Source organism: Anas platyrhynchos, chromosome 1 (assembly GCF_047663525.1).
Source record: "Anas platyrhynchos isolate ZD024472 breed Pekin duck chromosome 1, IASCAAS_PekinDuck_T2T, whole genome shotgun sequence".
NCBI lineage: Eukaryota > Metazoa > Chordata > Aves > Anseriformes > Anatidae > Anas > Anas platyrhynchos.
In genome coordinates, this window is record NC_092587.1 from 193,628,704 (window position 1) to 193,643,537 (window position 14,834).

At 34.0% G+C, this 14,834-nt stretch overlaps 1 protein-coding gene across 4 annotated transcripts in view; it reads right to left on the minus strand.

The window, feature by feature from the left end:
* Positions 1 to 323: 323 nt before the first annotated feature.
* Positions 324 to 14,834, minus strand: part of CNTN5 (contactin 5) — a 698,727-nt gene continuing 684,216 nt past the window's right edge. For all 4 annotated transcript variants that reach the window (XM_038176391.2, XM_072032765.1, XM_072032763.1 and 1 more), the window contains 4 exons: positions 6,573 to 6,759; positions 5,960 to 6,072; positions 4,274 to 4,442; positions 324 to 3,089 (listed from right to left, as the gene is read on the minus strand). In XM_038176391.2, coding sequence (XP_038032319.2) covers positions 2,986 to 3,089; positions 4,274 to 4,442; positions 5,960 to 6,072; positions 6,573 to 6,759 — 573 coding nt within the window. In that variant the 3' untranslated portion in view covers positions 324 to 2,985. The remainder of the gene's footprint in view (positions 3,090 to 4,273; positions 4,443 to 5,959; positions 6,073 to 6,572; positions 6,760 to 14,834) is intronic.

A 14,834-nucleotide genomic window follows, 5' to 3' on the forward strand; every position in this document is an offset into this window, starting at 1 on the left:
TTATATTACTGTGTCTTCCACATAGTATATACCATTATATATAGTATATATACAGATTGTATACAATATATCTAACATTTTGATATGGGCCATGACAGAATCTTTCTTTTGGTCTGCAAAACAAAGTTTCTTTCAAATTATTTTCTTCCAAACAAGTACTGTGGTATTATACAAAAATACAGCCTCCTAAGTGACTCTAGACTGCACTATTACAATCTTTTACATAAAAAAGGAAAGAGTTCTTCAATGAAACTAAAAAATAATATGTCATGATAAGGAAACATCCTCTTCTACAAAGTAACAAATATGTAATACATAGGTACTTAAACATTTAAAACTTGTTTATTAATATATTTAGATGCAAAATACATTTTCTGTTCATGTTGAATATAAAACATACCCCTTTTTGTCCCTGCATTACAACTACGTTACATGATGTTATGTTCATCATTTCTATCTGTATCTTTATACTAGAGATTGAGATATAATTATATGCAGCTCTATCTCCTTATCAGACTTTCATTCTTCTTTGTTCATTCTTAAAAAAGCATAGTCATTTATTGTATTCAGAAAGTTGTTTAGCCAAACTTCCAACAGTACCCTTTTTGAATACTTTGAAATAAACTGCATTGGCAAGTATAAAAAAATAGAGGAAATTATGCTTAGCTAGTTTATAAAATAGCCATTTTACTTTTTGGTTCATCACTTTATTCTTGTTCACTTTAACCTTTTGAAAAATGATGGTTTATAGCAATGCTGTTGTTTTGCAAAATAAAACAGGCAGTTATTTCTTTGAATTTGTTCTATCAGCAAAGTATATTTCCCCTTCCTTTCTTTTATCTCAGAAGCTTTTTCACAAGCAGAGATACAGACAGGTCTCCTGTTTGTAACTACACAACAGTCAGGGTTCAGCTCATTATCCTGTCATTGTTTTGCTAGCAACATGGTGACTAAGTACATTTAAAACCTACTTTTTTCATATGTATATATATTTTCTTTTAATCTTAATGATGGAATCATAGAATCATAGAATGATAGAATCAGAATATTCTGAGTTGGAATGTATTCACAAGGATCATAAAGTCCAACTCATGTCTCCACACTGGACCACACCAAAATTAGACCATATGTCTGCAAACATTGTCGAAATGCTTCTTGAACTCCAGCAGGTTTGCTGCTGTGACTACTTCCCCAGGTAGCCTGTTCCACCAAGTGAAGAACCTTTTCCTAATATTCAATCCGAACCTCTCCTGAATAAAATAATAAAGGTTTGAGTTGATTCATCTCTGAAAAATTCAACTGGTAAAATATTCAAAACAAATTAAGTCATCAGTCAGCTTTTTACCTACCAAGCATTGTGCTTTCTTGCCTACTATTTTAAAAGTGCTAAGAAAGGACACCATTAGAGCATACTATCCAAATACAAAGTATTATTCGCTAGTGAGCTGGCAAAATAATATCATTAATTAAGTGAACACATGAACCAAAACAGATTTGCATCAAAACTTTTAGAAGGATGGACAACTAGAAGAACTATGCCATTAGGACTTGTCTCTTGAACTCTTTTTACTTGATTTTTCCCAGACAAGGAGTGTTTATCCTAGGCACAATACCTAGACACATGGTAGTAAAACACCATCCTTCATAACACCACACACTCCATAACTGTACAAACACACACAGCATATACAATGGAGATCATTTTGATTCAGGTGCCAATATATGGAAACATCTTCAAATTTAGAAAAGTTGTCCAGATTGTATATTGAGTGAAAATTTGTTTGGTACAGCAAAAAGCAGGGATTACAACTGATAGCGTACAGTCCCTATAAGAATAAATCTATCTAGTGAGCTATAGAAATAGATCCAGGTAACTAAATAATTGGAATGATGCTCATTATCCAACCATTTTTCAGACACACTATTCTCCAAAACCTATCCTACAGAAGTCTGTATGTGTGAATGACTACGTTTCAAAAATTGTTAATGTTCCTTCTGTTATATACTCTCATATATGCTTTAACTGGCTTTCCAATTATACGAAGTATAGAATCTTACTTAAAAATGGACCCAGTGGAAAAAAAAAGATTACAACTGAGAAGTGCTTGGAAAAAGTAGGTTTATCTTCTTGCATACCTTCTCTATATCATGTTTAAATGCCCAGTGGAAATTTCATTGTCATATGCATTAGGAATAGACTTTTTATTTCCTATTGAAAGTAAATATTTGAATCATTTGACATTAAATCATGTAACATTTAATGAAAAACAATGGTATTTATTTCCTTTAAATTTTGTGTTTAATTATGATCAGGTTACCTAGAAATAAAATATATGTCTTCTTTTCTCCTCCATTTTGTCACTTTTAAAGTGTGCTGTCTAGTATTTTATTGATGATTTTCTTTTTCTAATTTATTATATATTATATATTTTAAGAATAATTTCTCTGTACTCTTGCAATGGGATACATATTTTAATTATATTTTTTTCTGTCTTGCTGTCTTGTCAATAGGAACAGCCAGCTGCATGGGATGCAAGAAATCTTAGACAAAGCTATGTCAAACTTTGTTCTCTAGTTAAAAAAGTTTATTTATTTATTTTTTAACCAAACAGATGTACTGTACTAGACACCACTGTTTAAACACCTAATGATACATGTCTGGGGTTACCAAAATTGAACATATTAAAAAAGTAAAGTACATTTGACAGAAATTACATTTGCTTACAAAAGTTTATTACATACAATCTGCATATTTTTGGGCCAAGAAGAGTCCCCTCCCCAGAGGATTTTTACAAAAACTGAAGAGAAAAAAAAAAACCTGATGAATTTTTGACTCTCTTCAACATTCTTCTAAGTGCACCACAGGTATTTCTATGGGTCTTTAAGCATTAGCTTGGCTTTCCTGTTAATCCATGGACATAAAACTCCATTCCTTGGTGTCATCAAGCTAAAGCAAACAAATAACAACAATGAAGTCTTCAGTCTTCACCATGAAGTTGAAGGAACCATCAGTGCCAAAAGCAATGTTACAGAGGACGAGGAAGTAGAGAACACATGTAAGGTGGTTTGAGCACTCGTTACTTTCCCTCCTGAAATAAAAAGTGAAATAACTAAAGAAGAAACAATGCAAACAATTCTGAGAACATTTAGGTACTAAATTTTGGCTAAAAATGTTATCCTTTAATGCTCAGCAAAAGCCTAATTTTGGGAAGGCATTAGCTTGAGAGAACTGCAATCCCAGGTTAGGATCCCTACACAGACATAAAGATATTGGGGATTTTATGATGATATCTACAGAAACTCACATTCTGAATCCTCATATTCAGTCTGTAAAAAAATAGGAAATTCCAAAAGGATAGGTAAGTTTTATGCTTTAATCCTCATGAAGTATTAGGCTGCAGAAAGTGCATAATCATAAATGTTCTTTCTGGAAGAAAGAGTGAAATCTAATCCTTTATCTTGATGTTTGTCCAGGTCTTTTGCCCTATAGTCTAGTGGCGTTTTATATCATAGCACAGTGCCTTAGTTAGAGTAGAAATTTTAGGTGTAGATTGAAGTTTCAAGCCTATACTTTTTGTACAGTACTCCATATGGACAAGCAATGTTTAGTACATTTTTAAGGTGTTATTAAAAAATTAGAATTTATATACCTTGTTTTCTTTGGCAACAGATAATATAATTATTTTTATCTTTCCCACTAATCCTTAGATCTCTTTCTTAACTGTGTAACATTGTTACTTGAAATTCTTTTAACATATTGCTTTAACTGAGGAAATAGAAGCTAGGCGTCATCAGTTACTGCGTGATTAAATTAATACTGTAATAGTCTTATCTAATCAAGTCAGCGGAACCTAAGAAAAACACAGCTTATTCTAACATGGGCACACACACAGGATTCAGCTACCTAAATGCAGATACCTGATGCTGTTTTAGGTGTATTAGATGTTACACCTCCAGCTGGTGGTCCAGAGTGATGTGTGTGTCCTTTAAGTTCTAGATCATACCAGTTCTGGGTTTCCTGTAAATCCTGAATCCTGTGATTTTTTCATTAGCCCCATACAGATGCATCAGATACTCTTGAGAATCTCAAATGGCATTAGATATCTATGTTACAACATAGGAACTAAATGTTTCAGTTAATGATTTTGTCTAATAAAGAAATGTGAGAACTATTTTTTTTTATTTTATTTTATTTCAGATAGAGAGTAATAGAGTTAATAATTTTTGCACATTGCTGTAATTGCCACTCTTCCACATGTAAGTGTAGCCTTACCTACAAAAGATGGAACTCTGATCTGGGGACTAGTGGTCCCATCACCTCCTTCACTGACCGCACAGACCTCAATAATGTAGACACCAACATCAGGAAGAAGTACCACTGCAGAAGTTTTCTGTGTTTCTATAACTTGACTGTTGCTCTGTCCTTCTTGCCTAAATAATACCTATGGTCAAAAAAGTAGATGGTGGTCATAGTGACCATGCAAGATACGTTCCAGACATTTTGTGTAGATAACACAGCCACTGAAACAGTTGTTTCATACTTTCATTAAGGACTTCTGTATGTGACAATTTCTGGATGTGACATTTGAACAGTCACCCGCTTTTACATCTCCCTTCCCTATTCCCCTCCTCCCCCCCTCCCAAAACAGTAGCAGCAAAGTATATTGGCAATTAATGAATGTGAAAAGACATTGAATAGGATCCAAGCAATGATATAGGATTTGCCCTCTCCATCATTAGGTGTTACACTTTTTTATTTTATTTTATTTTATTTTATTTTATTTTATTTTATTTTATTTTATTTTATTTTATTTTATTTTATTTTATTTTATTTTATTTTATTTTATTTTATTTTATTTTATTTTATTTATTTTATTTTATTATTATTATTATTATTATTATTTTCCAAGTGACAAACATTCTTTGAAAAGCATGTTGGGTCCATGTTTCATTATGTTTGAATCCAGCTTCAAACATAATGAAAATGCCTTAAATAAAGTCCTTAACTGTGTTTACTTTAGCTGGCTAAATAACAGTGAATAGCTCAGATATAACCCTGCATCTGCTGTACATGCTTATGCCAAGTGGAAGGAATACAAGCATGTACATTGCTGTCTGTTTGGTATTCCTGCATAAGAGTTTCTGTTCCCAGACAAAATTGAAAAGGTCTGAGAGGTGTAAAAAACCAAAGTAGTCACTCCATGTTTTTTCAGAATCTCAATGATCCTGATGAAGTTTAAAGCAGTTTCTGGCTTATTTTGAATCAATTTTCATGTCCTTGGTGATATTTTCTGTTGTATCAGAGAGATCATAGTCTAGAGAGAAACGATCTTATATACGCTTCAAGATACCCATATAAACCTCACTAAGAATACATAAAACATTATTTTGATTTAAAAGATTTAGGTGAATTCCACTGCTTTTTATGATTTTTTTTTTAAGAGTTAATCTGGATTTTGCTTTTTAGAACTTCAAAACTTTAAATGCTAGATATTACCATCATCGATTGTTGAAAATCACCAACATAATTAAAACAAACAAACAAACCTAAGTATATGTGTTTTTCTGCTCCATGAAAATATTAATTTTAAAGTCACTGTAAGATGTGTCATTATTCATCATTTCTTTAAATCTTACTGTAAACACAGTCAAATTGAAGTGTTAGTAGGAATTTCATTGCAGGCTGGCCTTATTAATAGCCACTTCTCAGCCTTATATGATGAACTGATCCCCTCAGATTGAGCTAAACTCAGTCTATAATAACTAGCTGAAAGTCACAACACAAAAAATATTTGCACATTTCATTTTTATTTATTGCATTTTATAGTGAAATCTTATTGCAGATAAGATTATATTACAGCATACTTAACAAAGGAAAACAACAAAGAGAAAAAAAGCAAAGAGGAAAGAGGAGTAGTTGTTTAGAAGAGAGTAAGGTGTGTGAAGGGAAGTCACTGACCTTGTATCCCATTACATCAGATTCATTAGCTAGAGGTCTAACTGGCTCCCACCCAAGAGAAACTTGAGAGCCATCCTGTATCCACATAATATTACTTGGTGCTTGACTGGGAGCTGGGAAAAAAAATAAAAATAACAGCATGTACATAAATATATTTGTAGATACTTCCTTTAAAATCACCTTTAAAATCAAAAGTATGTAAATCTTTTAATAAATTTACAACTACGTGTGTTAGCAGGCTTCCAACTCTAAGTAGAAATTTTTTTTTTCCCCACCAGAATTATCCTTTAATAGATTTTGGTTGTGGTGAGTTGATGCTCCTTTAATAGATTGTGGTGAGTTGATGCAACCCAACATATAGACTTTACAGAATTTATGAACTTGAATGGTTTTATCTCAATTTTATTTGTCAAAAAGGTGTTACTTTCTGGGAAAATAATCTTTATTATGAATGCAAAATAATAAGAATTCACATGTATGCATCAAAGCAAAGCCATGAATCAAAACTATATGTAATTCCTAATTACTGTATGATCTTATTAAAGGGACATCAAAGAGGGCAGAATTTGCTTCTTGACTTCTCATTTTGAGCAAAGTTACTGAGATCACTTACGTGATTTCTTGGTTGTTACACGCACAGTTGTGCTAGGTGGTCCATACCCAGCAGCATTGTATGCCCTCACAGTTAGGTGATATAATGTATTTCCTTCTAACCCTGTCAGGAGGACAGATGATTCATTTCCCTCAGTTTTGACCTTTTCTGCTGCTTCTTCCTGCTCCATGTCCTTCCAGTAACCAACCTGCAAATGAGTGATAAAAGGAAGGATTAATATAGGTGTTTTGGAAGCTCTACCTTTACAAGCTATCCTGTGGTAGGTTTCTTTGCCAGTCTTGCCTGTTGTGTGATCATCAGACCCTGATAAAACACATGGGAACTGTAGTCTAACCTCAGATCCAAAAAATACTCAATCCTGCAAAATAGTGAGAATCGGAATATCATAGTATTACCTAAAGAATATCTAATTGCTGTGTACTGGCATGAAAAGATGTGACTTGTAAGACCAATAAATAGGGGATGAGTTCTGGCAGGAAGTCAAAAGTATTTCAGAGAATTCAAGGTGAGCTCAGCCACTTGTAGGTGACCAGAAATATCTACCTTCACCTGGAAAGATCTGACCACATCAGTTAAAAAGTGGCATGAGTAATATTCACTTTCTGGCCCTGTACTGCTCAGAGACATAATGTTTCTTATCAGTGCAATGAATAGGAAATGACAGAATAACTGCTGAGATGTTGCGTTGATCTGAAAAATCTTGTCTGAGGAAAAAGAAGGAAGTGAATTCTGTTTTAGTTCTTGGATATAAACAAGTTTCCTGTGAAAGTAATTTTGATAGTATGTGTCTGCCCTTTCTTTTCAGACATAGCAAACCTAAATAATATTTGGTGTTTCTTAGTCCATATTTCTTGTATCTGTGCTGAATTTATCATAAAATATATTACATGAAAAGAGGTTATAGTGCTGAGCTAAGAATTTGACTAGTTTCTTTCTGCAGACAACAGATGTTTTCAGGTCATAACTGGGGGAAAAAAAAAAAAAGGCAAGAAAAAAAAAAGCAGTACTCTCTCTCACTAATGTTTCTAGGTGACCTACTCAAGAAAAGTAATTCTCATATCGCACTACTCTCCCTAACGGAAGATGTCACTAATATCCCATTGAAACAGCTGCATTCAGCTTACTGTTTTTCATTATGAGATCTACTTGCATTTATTCCACATTTTGACCTTTTCGATGAAGTTGGTTACTTCGTAATAAGTTATTCATGTTATATCTGGGTAACTTTTCCTCTGAGAAAAAGGTCATGGACAATACAGGACTCTTGAGAAAGTATACCAAAAAAAATGGTGAACTCAAAACACGAAGGGATTCATAGGAAAATAAGACCAATGAGTACAATGTTGGCCTTTTATAGGTCTGTCATTAAAAATATATATATATGTAGAAAGATCTGGCTGCAAATTTGTACATTTGAATTCATATCTTCATTTGAGTAAAGTAGCTCTGTTACCTTTGATGGAGGGTGTATCTGAGCCAACTAAAAATCCTTTAACTCCTTTAGTTGTCAATGTCATGTACCTTTTGTATTAATTCTTAGCTGAGTTACAGATCAGATAGCAATTTTAGCTGTATTTACAAGTTCTTTAAATATGATTCACTGAAGTATTTCACTATCTGAATGCTTGACTAATACTGTTGGTATCTGTAGTAACATCTTTCTTGGAGGGAAAAAAGAATAAACAATCATTCATTCACATGGTAGGCATGAACCTCTAACTGCTAGGCAGTTGGATTAATCAATTTTACTTTTAATACGTATTTACAAACTTGACACTGCAGGTTGAGAGTGACATAGCATTAATCAGTATATGAATGGATAGTGAGAGGGAGTATGTCCTGGAGACCCTAACATCCAGTTAATCAGTTCTGCTGAGGATCCAACAGAGAAATGGTCAGAAAGGAAAAGTGACTTGCCCAAGTTTACACAGGTGGACAGTGGCAGGTGTGGAAATGTAACTGAAGTAGTGAAATCCTTATTCTAAGAAAGCCAAAATTAGAAGCATCTCAGTAGCTCTTGTGGTAACTTATTCACAGGGCCTCATATCCCAAGTGAATGTAATGTACAAGACAGTAGAGAGCCCCCAGGTTTTGCATTGAAGCTTTTGTTGTTGTTGTTGTTAAAACATGATTTCCAAATATTGACGCTCTCTAGCACTGCTTATATGGCATTAAAACTAATTGTGTTTTGATATGTTAAGTCTGCAAAAATAGCTACTTCAGAAGCACTACATGACAAAAGCATTGCCCCTTGGCAAAGGGGTTTTCTTTGGAGAATGATTATATTGTATTAATGAGCAAAAGCATGAAATGCAATTTGGCAATGCTTCTATTTCAGTTTCTTCCTTACTTCAAAGCCTTAAATGTTTGGTCCCTGCTTTTAAAATTCTCCTTAAAGTTTTGCCAGGTGAGTTTGGACTTTGATCACAAAATATGCTTCTCTCTTTAACTCTTCATGTATGCATCCATTTGTTGATGGCTAAAAGAACTAAAGGAAAAAGTGATTACAAACAAAACAAAACAAAACAAAAACCTTAATGATAGTTGACTAAGGCTGGCTAAGGCAAGGCAGTTTATGTTGATTTATACAGAGGTGAAGATACTGCTGATCTTTAAAAGTGATGCATGTTTCATAAAACAGAAGGTTTGTTTATTTATACCTATATGTGCATTAAAACAAACAAAAAAACCTTGTTATTTTCTGCAGCCTGAATTTGTACCTGTGAAAGGTGATTTACCACTCTTAGAATAAATTTCCATTAATGCTACATTTGAATATTGATATAACATAAAGCATAAATCACAAAAGATTAGACTGTTTAAAATAAATAAAGAAAAAAAGGGGAAAAAGAAAACATTTGGTCTGTTTAATACATTATTGTTTGTAAGGTTTTAAAATTTTGCTGTACTTTATGTTGTTTAGCATGTATAAAAAGATTAGAAAATGTTTATGTCTGGTTCCCAGAAACCCAGCTCTTCATGCTGGAGAGAAAACAATAATGATTAAACAACTGACTAGAGAAGATGCAGGAACACAGAGTCTTCTGCTTTGTCCTGATAATTGATTAAACAATCCTTAAAAGTAAATTAACGTATTAAAAATACTTTTATCTTCCAATTTTTGAACCTGTAATACTTGCAGACAACTTCCTTAAAGTTTTAGGTTTAAAGGTATCTAAAATAATATTACATTTTTTCCCCAATTGGTTTCTAAGGTAAGCATAATACCATTTTGTTGTAAATTCATTTAACCTAACTGCAGGCCATCTTCTCTAAATTTAGCAAGGAGTTACTGTCTAGATACTTCTTCTGTTGACCAGAGAATTTAAGCTCCAAATTAGGCATTTCAAATAACAACCTGAAGTAGGTAAGATGAATAGGAGTGTTTGTTGCAGGCTGGACAAGACACACAAACTTTTTTGGTCTCTCTGACTATCAACTCCAACAGTACCGCTGTAACTGAAAATGAACTTGAAGAAATCTCAGAATACAGAAAGTGCTAAGGGAGAAGGAAATAAAAGTGAACTGAAAGAACTGCTGATAGCCCTGGGGAAAAAAATGAAAAAAAAAAAAAGAAAAAAAGAAGAAAAAAAGCCACATTGCATAAAACCTTTTTATTATCATTAGCAGCAAACCTATTAGCTCCTTCAACTTGCACACTGTGCAATGTAAATGTTAGCACCAGCACAAAAACAATGGTAGAACCAAGCACTTAGGACAGAAGTAATGCTTTTGTATCATCTATTGCTGTTTTTTTTGTATCACTTCAAAATATTGATGTGATTGTCCTTCAGAACAAGATGATGAGTTCCTGCAAAAAGTTCAGTCAATCTCAGTTGCTTCCCTCTCACCTAAATGTTTGCTGACTGAAAAGGAGAAAGAAAACACTGTTCATTACTCCTAGGTTCTAGGGTCTTCTCTGGAGTAGCTGGCATCCTTCTTTTCTTTTTTTTCAGGTATTCTCTTCTCCCACATGTTCCTGCATATACATAGGATGAAGACCAATATCGTACCTCAACCTCAAGGGGTATTATCAAATATCTAGTCATATTTGCCTATGAAAACAGCAATACTTTTTAGGTTTCTGATGTTTGGTAATAGAAAACAAGCAGTCTTGTAGAAAAGTATTTTCTACAGACATTAATAAAGAACATGTCTCTGTTGAGACCCTCATGAGAAATCTGGAGTATGATCCATACATTAAGGACTGCTGTTACAAATGTTTATAGTCTTCAGGATTTTAGTTTGGTTTGAATCTGCATATGAGTAACTTTGAATGCTAAATTGACTAATGTTTAAAAGTATTTGTTTGTTTATTGCATGTTTGGGAAAATTCATTCATTCAGAAAGCAAAGTCTGATAAATCAATATTCAGTCTGACGAAACTCTAATTCCTCTTTTTTTCTGTCTTGCTTTACTAGCCTCTGGTAGAATCACTGATGTATCCTTTCTAAATAACCTTGAGAAATACTTCAGTAAATTTAGAAAAAGATTTCAGTGCCACGTACATGCAATTTTCTGTTTCATTGTAAAAACAGACAAATAACACCTAAGGAACAACAAAAACAACAACAAAACAAACAAACAAACAATCAAAAACAAAATAAAACAAAAAAAAACCCTGGATATTTCTCTTTGAAAAGAAAATATGATGTAAACATGTTATATGAAATAATCCTCTTGGAAAATGATGTTCAAGATTTTCTTTCTTTCTATTTCTTTTTTTCTTTTATTTTCTTTATACATTTTGGTTTCAAGTTTATCTATTGATTATTTTAGTCAAGCTCCTACCTCTCAGGGGAATTCCAAAGGTAAAGACGTGAGCTTTGTGATCTATACTTAAGTATTAGCTGGAAAAGAACGAAGAAAATAAAAAATATCTGTTCTTCCAGCTAGTAATTCTTTCCCTTTTCTTTCCCTACCCACAGTGAGTGACAAAGAAAATATTGCCTAAGGCTTAAATAGATTTTATAACCTTCAGGTTATGGATTCTAAACAATAAGTATTAACTACACACTATATTTTTCTACCATTCTGACAAAGTTTTCAAGCTACTTCTACTTTATCCAAGTGTAGCTGGCACATACATGTATTTAGTAAGGTCAGGTGGACAGCTGACAAATCTTTACCAAAGTCTGGAATAATATGTGCTTTGGAAGATGCAAATGAGTACAGCAAACCTTGCATAAAACTCATGTGACATAACAGTTAACACTGCCTTTCAGGGATGACAATGTGCAATTGGACAAGTTACTTTGCCTTTCATTACTCCTTAGTACAAAGTACAAAGAGGGCTGGAGTGAAACTGGGTCACTGTGAACTTGTCTGTATGTAGTAAATATTCTGTCACTTTTGTTGCTTAGAGCCCAAGCATTCAAATGCTAGGAAACACTCCCCCCCCTTCCATAATACTGTTGCTAAAGGCCAGGAGATTTGATGAGCGGGTAGGTGGTTGTCACAGATGTGGTGACCACCGGCAGAATAAAAATTGAAACAGGAAAATAGAATGGCAAATCAGATTGTTTTGCATAAGGCTCAGCAACATTTGAATTGAACATTTTACCTGTGGTCCACAACAATTCTACACTGGAAGATAATTGTTAAGAAAAGAGAATTAATTCTTTTTGTTTTTTTTTTTTCCAAAGTCACTGGAGTTTTGTACATTCATTGCTTGCTATTTATGGATTAATGGAACACTACAGACTGTGTTCTACACTGTACTACATATGACAAAAATTTCAAAATCAACTTTTAGATTAAATTAGTGTTTATAGAAGCAAAAAAAAAAAAAAAGATTTTTTTTTTTTTTTTTAGGGTGTCCCACTGTACAGGATCCCAGTGTCCCACTGTACAGGATGAATTTTGCACTGAGGGAATGGTTTAAAGAGATGCTGTGAGTCTAGCAAAATTAGACTTATAGTGTGGACTTAGAATTCCTAAGTGGCTAGTCTAATGTACTGACTAACTGATCCTTTCAGTTATTATATCCTTTTTGAGGCTATCCTTCCCCAAAACAGAACAGAACTGAACAATCAAGCACTATCATCCTAGGATTTCATTCTGTCTTGCTGTATCATACAGGGGAGTAACATTTATTCTTCTGTTTATTGAGTAAGGGTTGCTCTGATCATATTTTTTTTTTTTTTCTTTCTGGGTATGAGGACAAAAAAGAGCAAACACTACTCCCTTAAATATTCCTCTGTCAGAAAGTGAGCAAGGAAATTCTGGCTAAACGAACAAAGAGGGAAAATTTTAAAAAAATCCTGCAAATAAAAGCAACAGCCTCTGAAGAAGACTCTAATTCCCTCATGGAGATAAGTAGAAAGGAGCAGCAACATATTTTTAGTTTCATTTTTGTGTTCTGTCCACTGCAGATCCTTTCCTTGAAATATTTACTCTGTAATATTCATGTTAGATTCTTAAAATTGGTGTACAGTACAGTGAGGAGCCAAATTATTAATAAAGTTCAATGTTAATGACTGCTATATCAATAATAATTTCCAAATTAATTCCTAAGAAGTCCATGAGAGAAGCAGCAATTGAGTGGTACAGTTGGCATCAGAGTATGCTGTGGTCTGCAGGTCTAAGTGCTTTCCAGGACAGGAAGACCACTTCTGGTATGAAGAGTCCACGGTTTGTCACAGACATCTAATATTAGGATGCATCTGTAAAGCTAAGAGAACTGCTTTGTGGCACGTAGGAAAAAACAAAATACATTCAAGTTATGAAAGAATAAATTTCTAGAGAAATCATTTTCACTTGAAAAAGAAAATCTGTGTTTTTATTTTAAAATGATGTAAGACAAAGCTAATAGAACATTTTGAGAATCGATGTGATTGATGGAATGAGAATAAGAGTGAAATTGTAGGTGCAATTTAAAAGACATCAAGATGTGTGAGAGGGAGTAACAAAAAAAAAAAAAAAAAAACAAAACACAAACAAACATATCTTTTTGAAGAGAAAAAGACAGTACAGTGAATAAGTTATTTCAGAGGATAAAAGACTGGCCTGGAAATTGAAGACTGAGGTTAGTAGCAAGTGGAACACTTTAGTGTGGAGAGGGACAACATTTCCAAGGTGGATATCATCTCTATTGGATATAATTTTGTTCTCTTTTTTATATAACAGTCTTAAAGGTAAATTGTTAGGTATCAGTTTTGCTGCTTGAAGTGAGCCATGTGCAAAGGGGTAAAAATATGTTTAACGTAAGGGAACAGTCAGGCTAAAGTACAATGAGAGAGAACTGACAGAGAGGTTGCAGAGTTCAGCATGGAGATGTGTATGAGAAGGAGACTCAGAGAAGTGAGAGACCCAGATGAGTGAGAGGGTTCTGTGGTGACAACCTGCACAGACTGCACTAGGGAGCAATACAGGAGTAGCTAAGTACCAAGAAGCTACAGCGAATCAGGTAGAAGAAAAAGTAAACTAACTGTGTCTAAAATGTGGGGTAAATATGCCGTCCTGGACATAGCTGTCCAGCCAAAGGCTGTGCTGGAGAGTGTGGTGGCTCTGGTGGAGCACCTGCTTTTCCTCCCAAAGGCCATTGGTGATGGCTGCCAGACCCCAGCACTTGCCTGGACATGCTGCTGAGGAGACATTGTGTGCTAGTAGGTCACAGGACACAAATGTTAAAACTGAAGTCTGAACAGAGCAGACTGCAGAGGAGGCTGTGGGTGAGCATGGGCTTTGCTGCCAGGAGTCTGTTTTTATTAGTGCAGATCTCAGGTGGATGAGGCTGGCACTATAACACTGCGCCAAAGAAGTTTTATGAGAACTAAATATAATAGTCCTGGGGCGATCTAGTCCTGGGGTGATCTAAGCATTTGGATCATGGCTTACAGGAAGAGGACTCAAAGAGTCATGGTAGAAGATGCAAGAGATAAGTCCTTATTACTAAAGAAAACTCAAGGGCATGCCTTATTTTAAAATATTCTATTTGAATTGCTTGAATTTGAATTCATGCCTAATCTGGATCAAGGAAATCAAATTAAGAAGGTACTTGGCTAATCTGTTGAAATGAGGGCCATGTTAAAGCATAAAAGCCTCAGAAGCCTTAAGTTATTCTTCTACAGAACCTTTGAACAGGGAACATCATTAACTTTTGAACATAAGTCAGAGATGAATCTTAGTCAATAATGGATCTATCTTGCTTTTACCAATCATTAATAACAAGAGCACATGAAGGGTGTAAAAAATTATAGCTCAGAGTTTTTCTTGATAATAATTTTTAAGGGCTTTCTGGAGGTAAATATAATTTTCTTC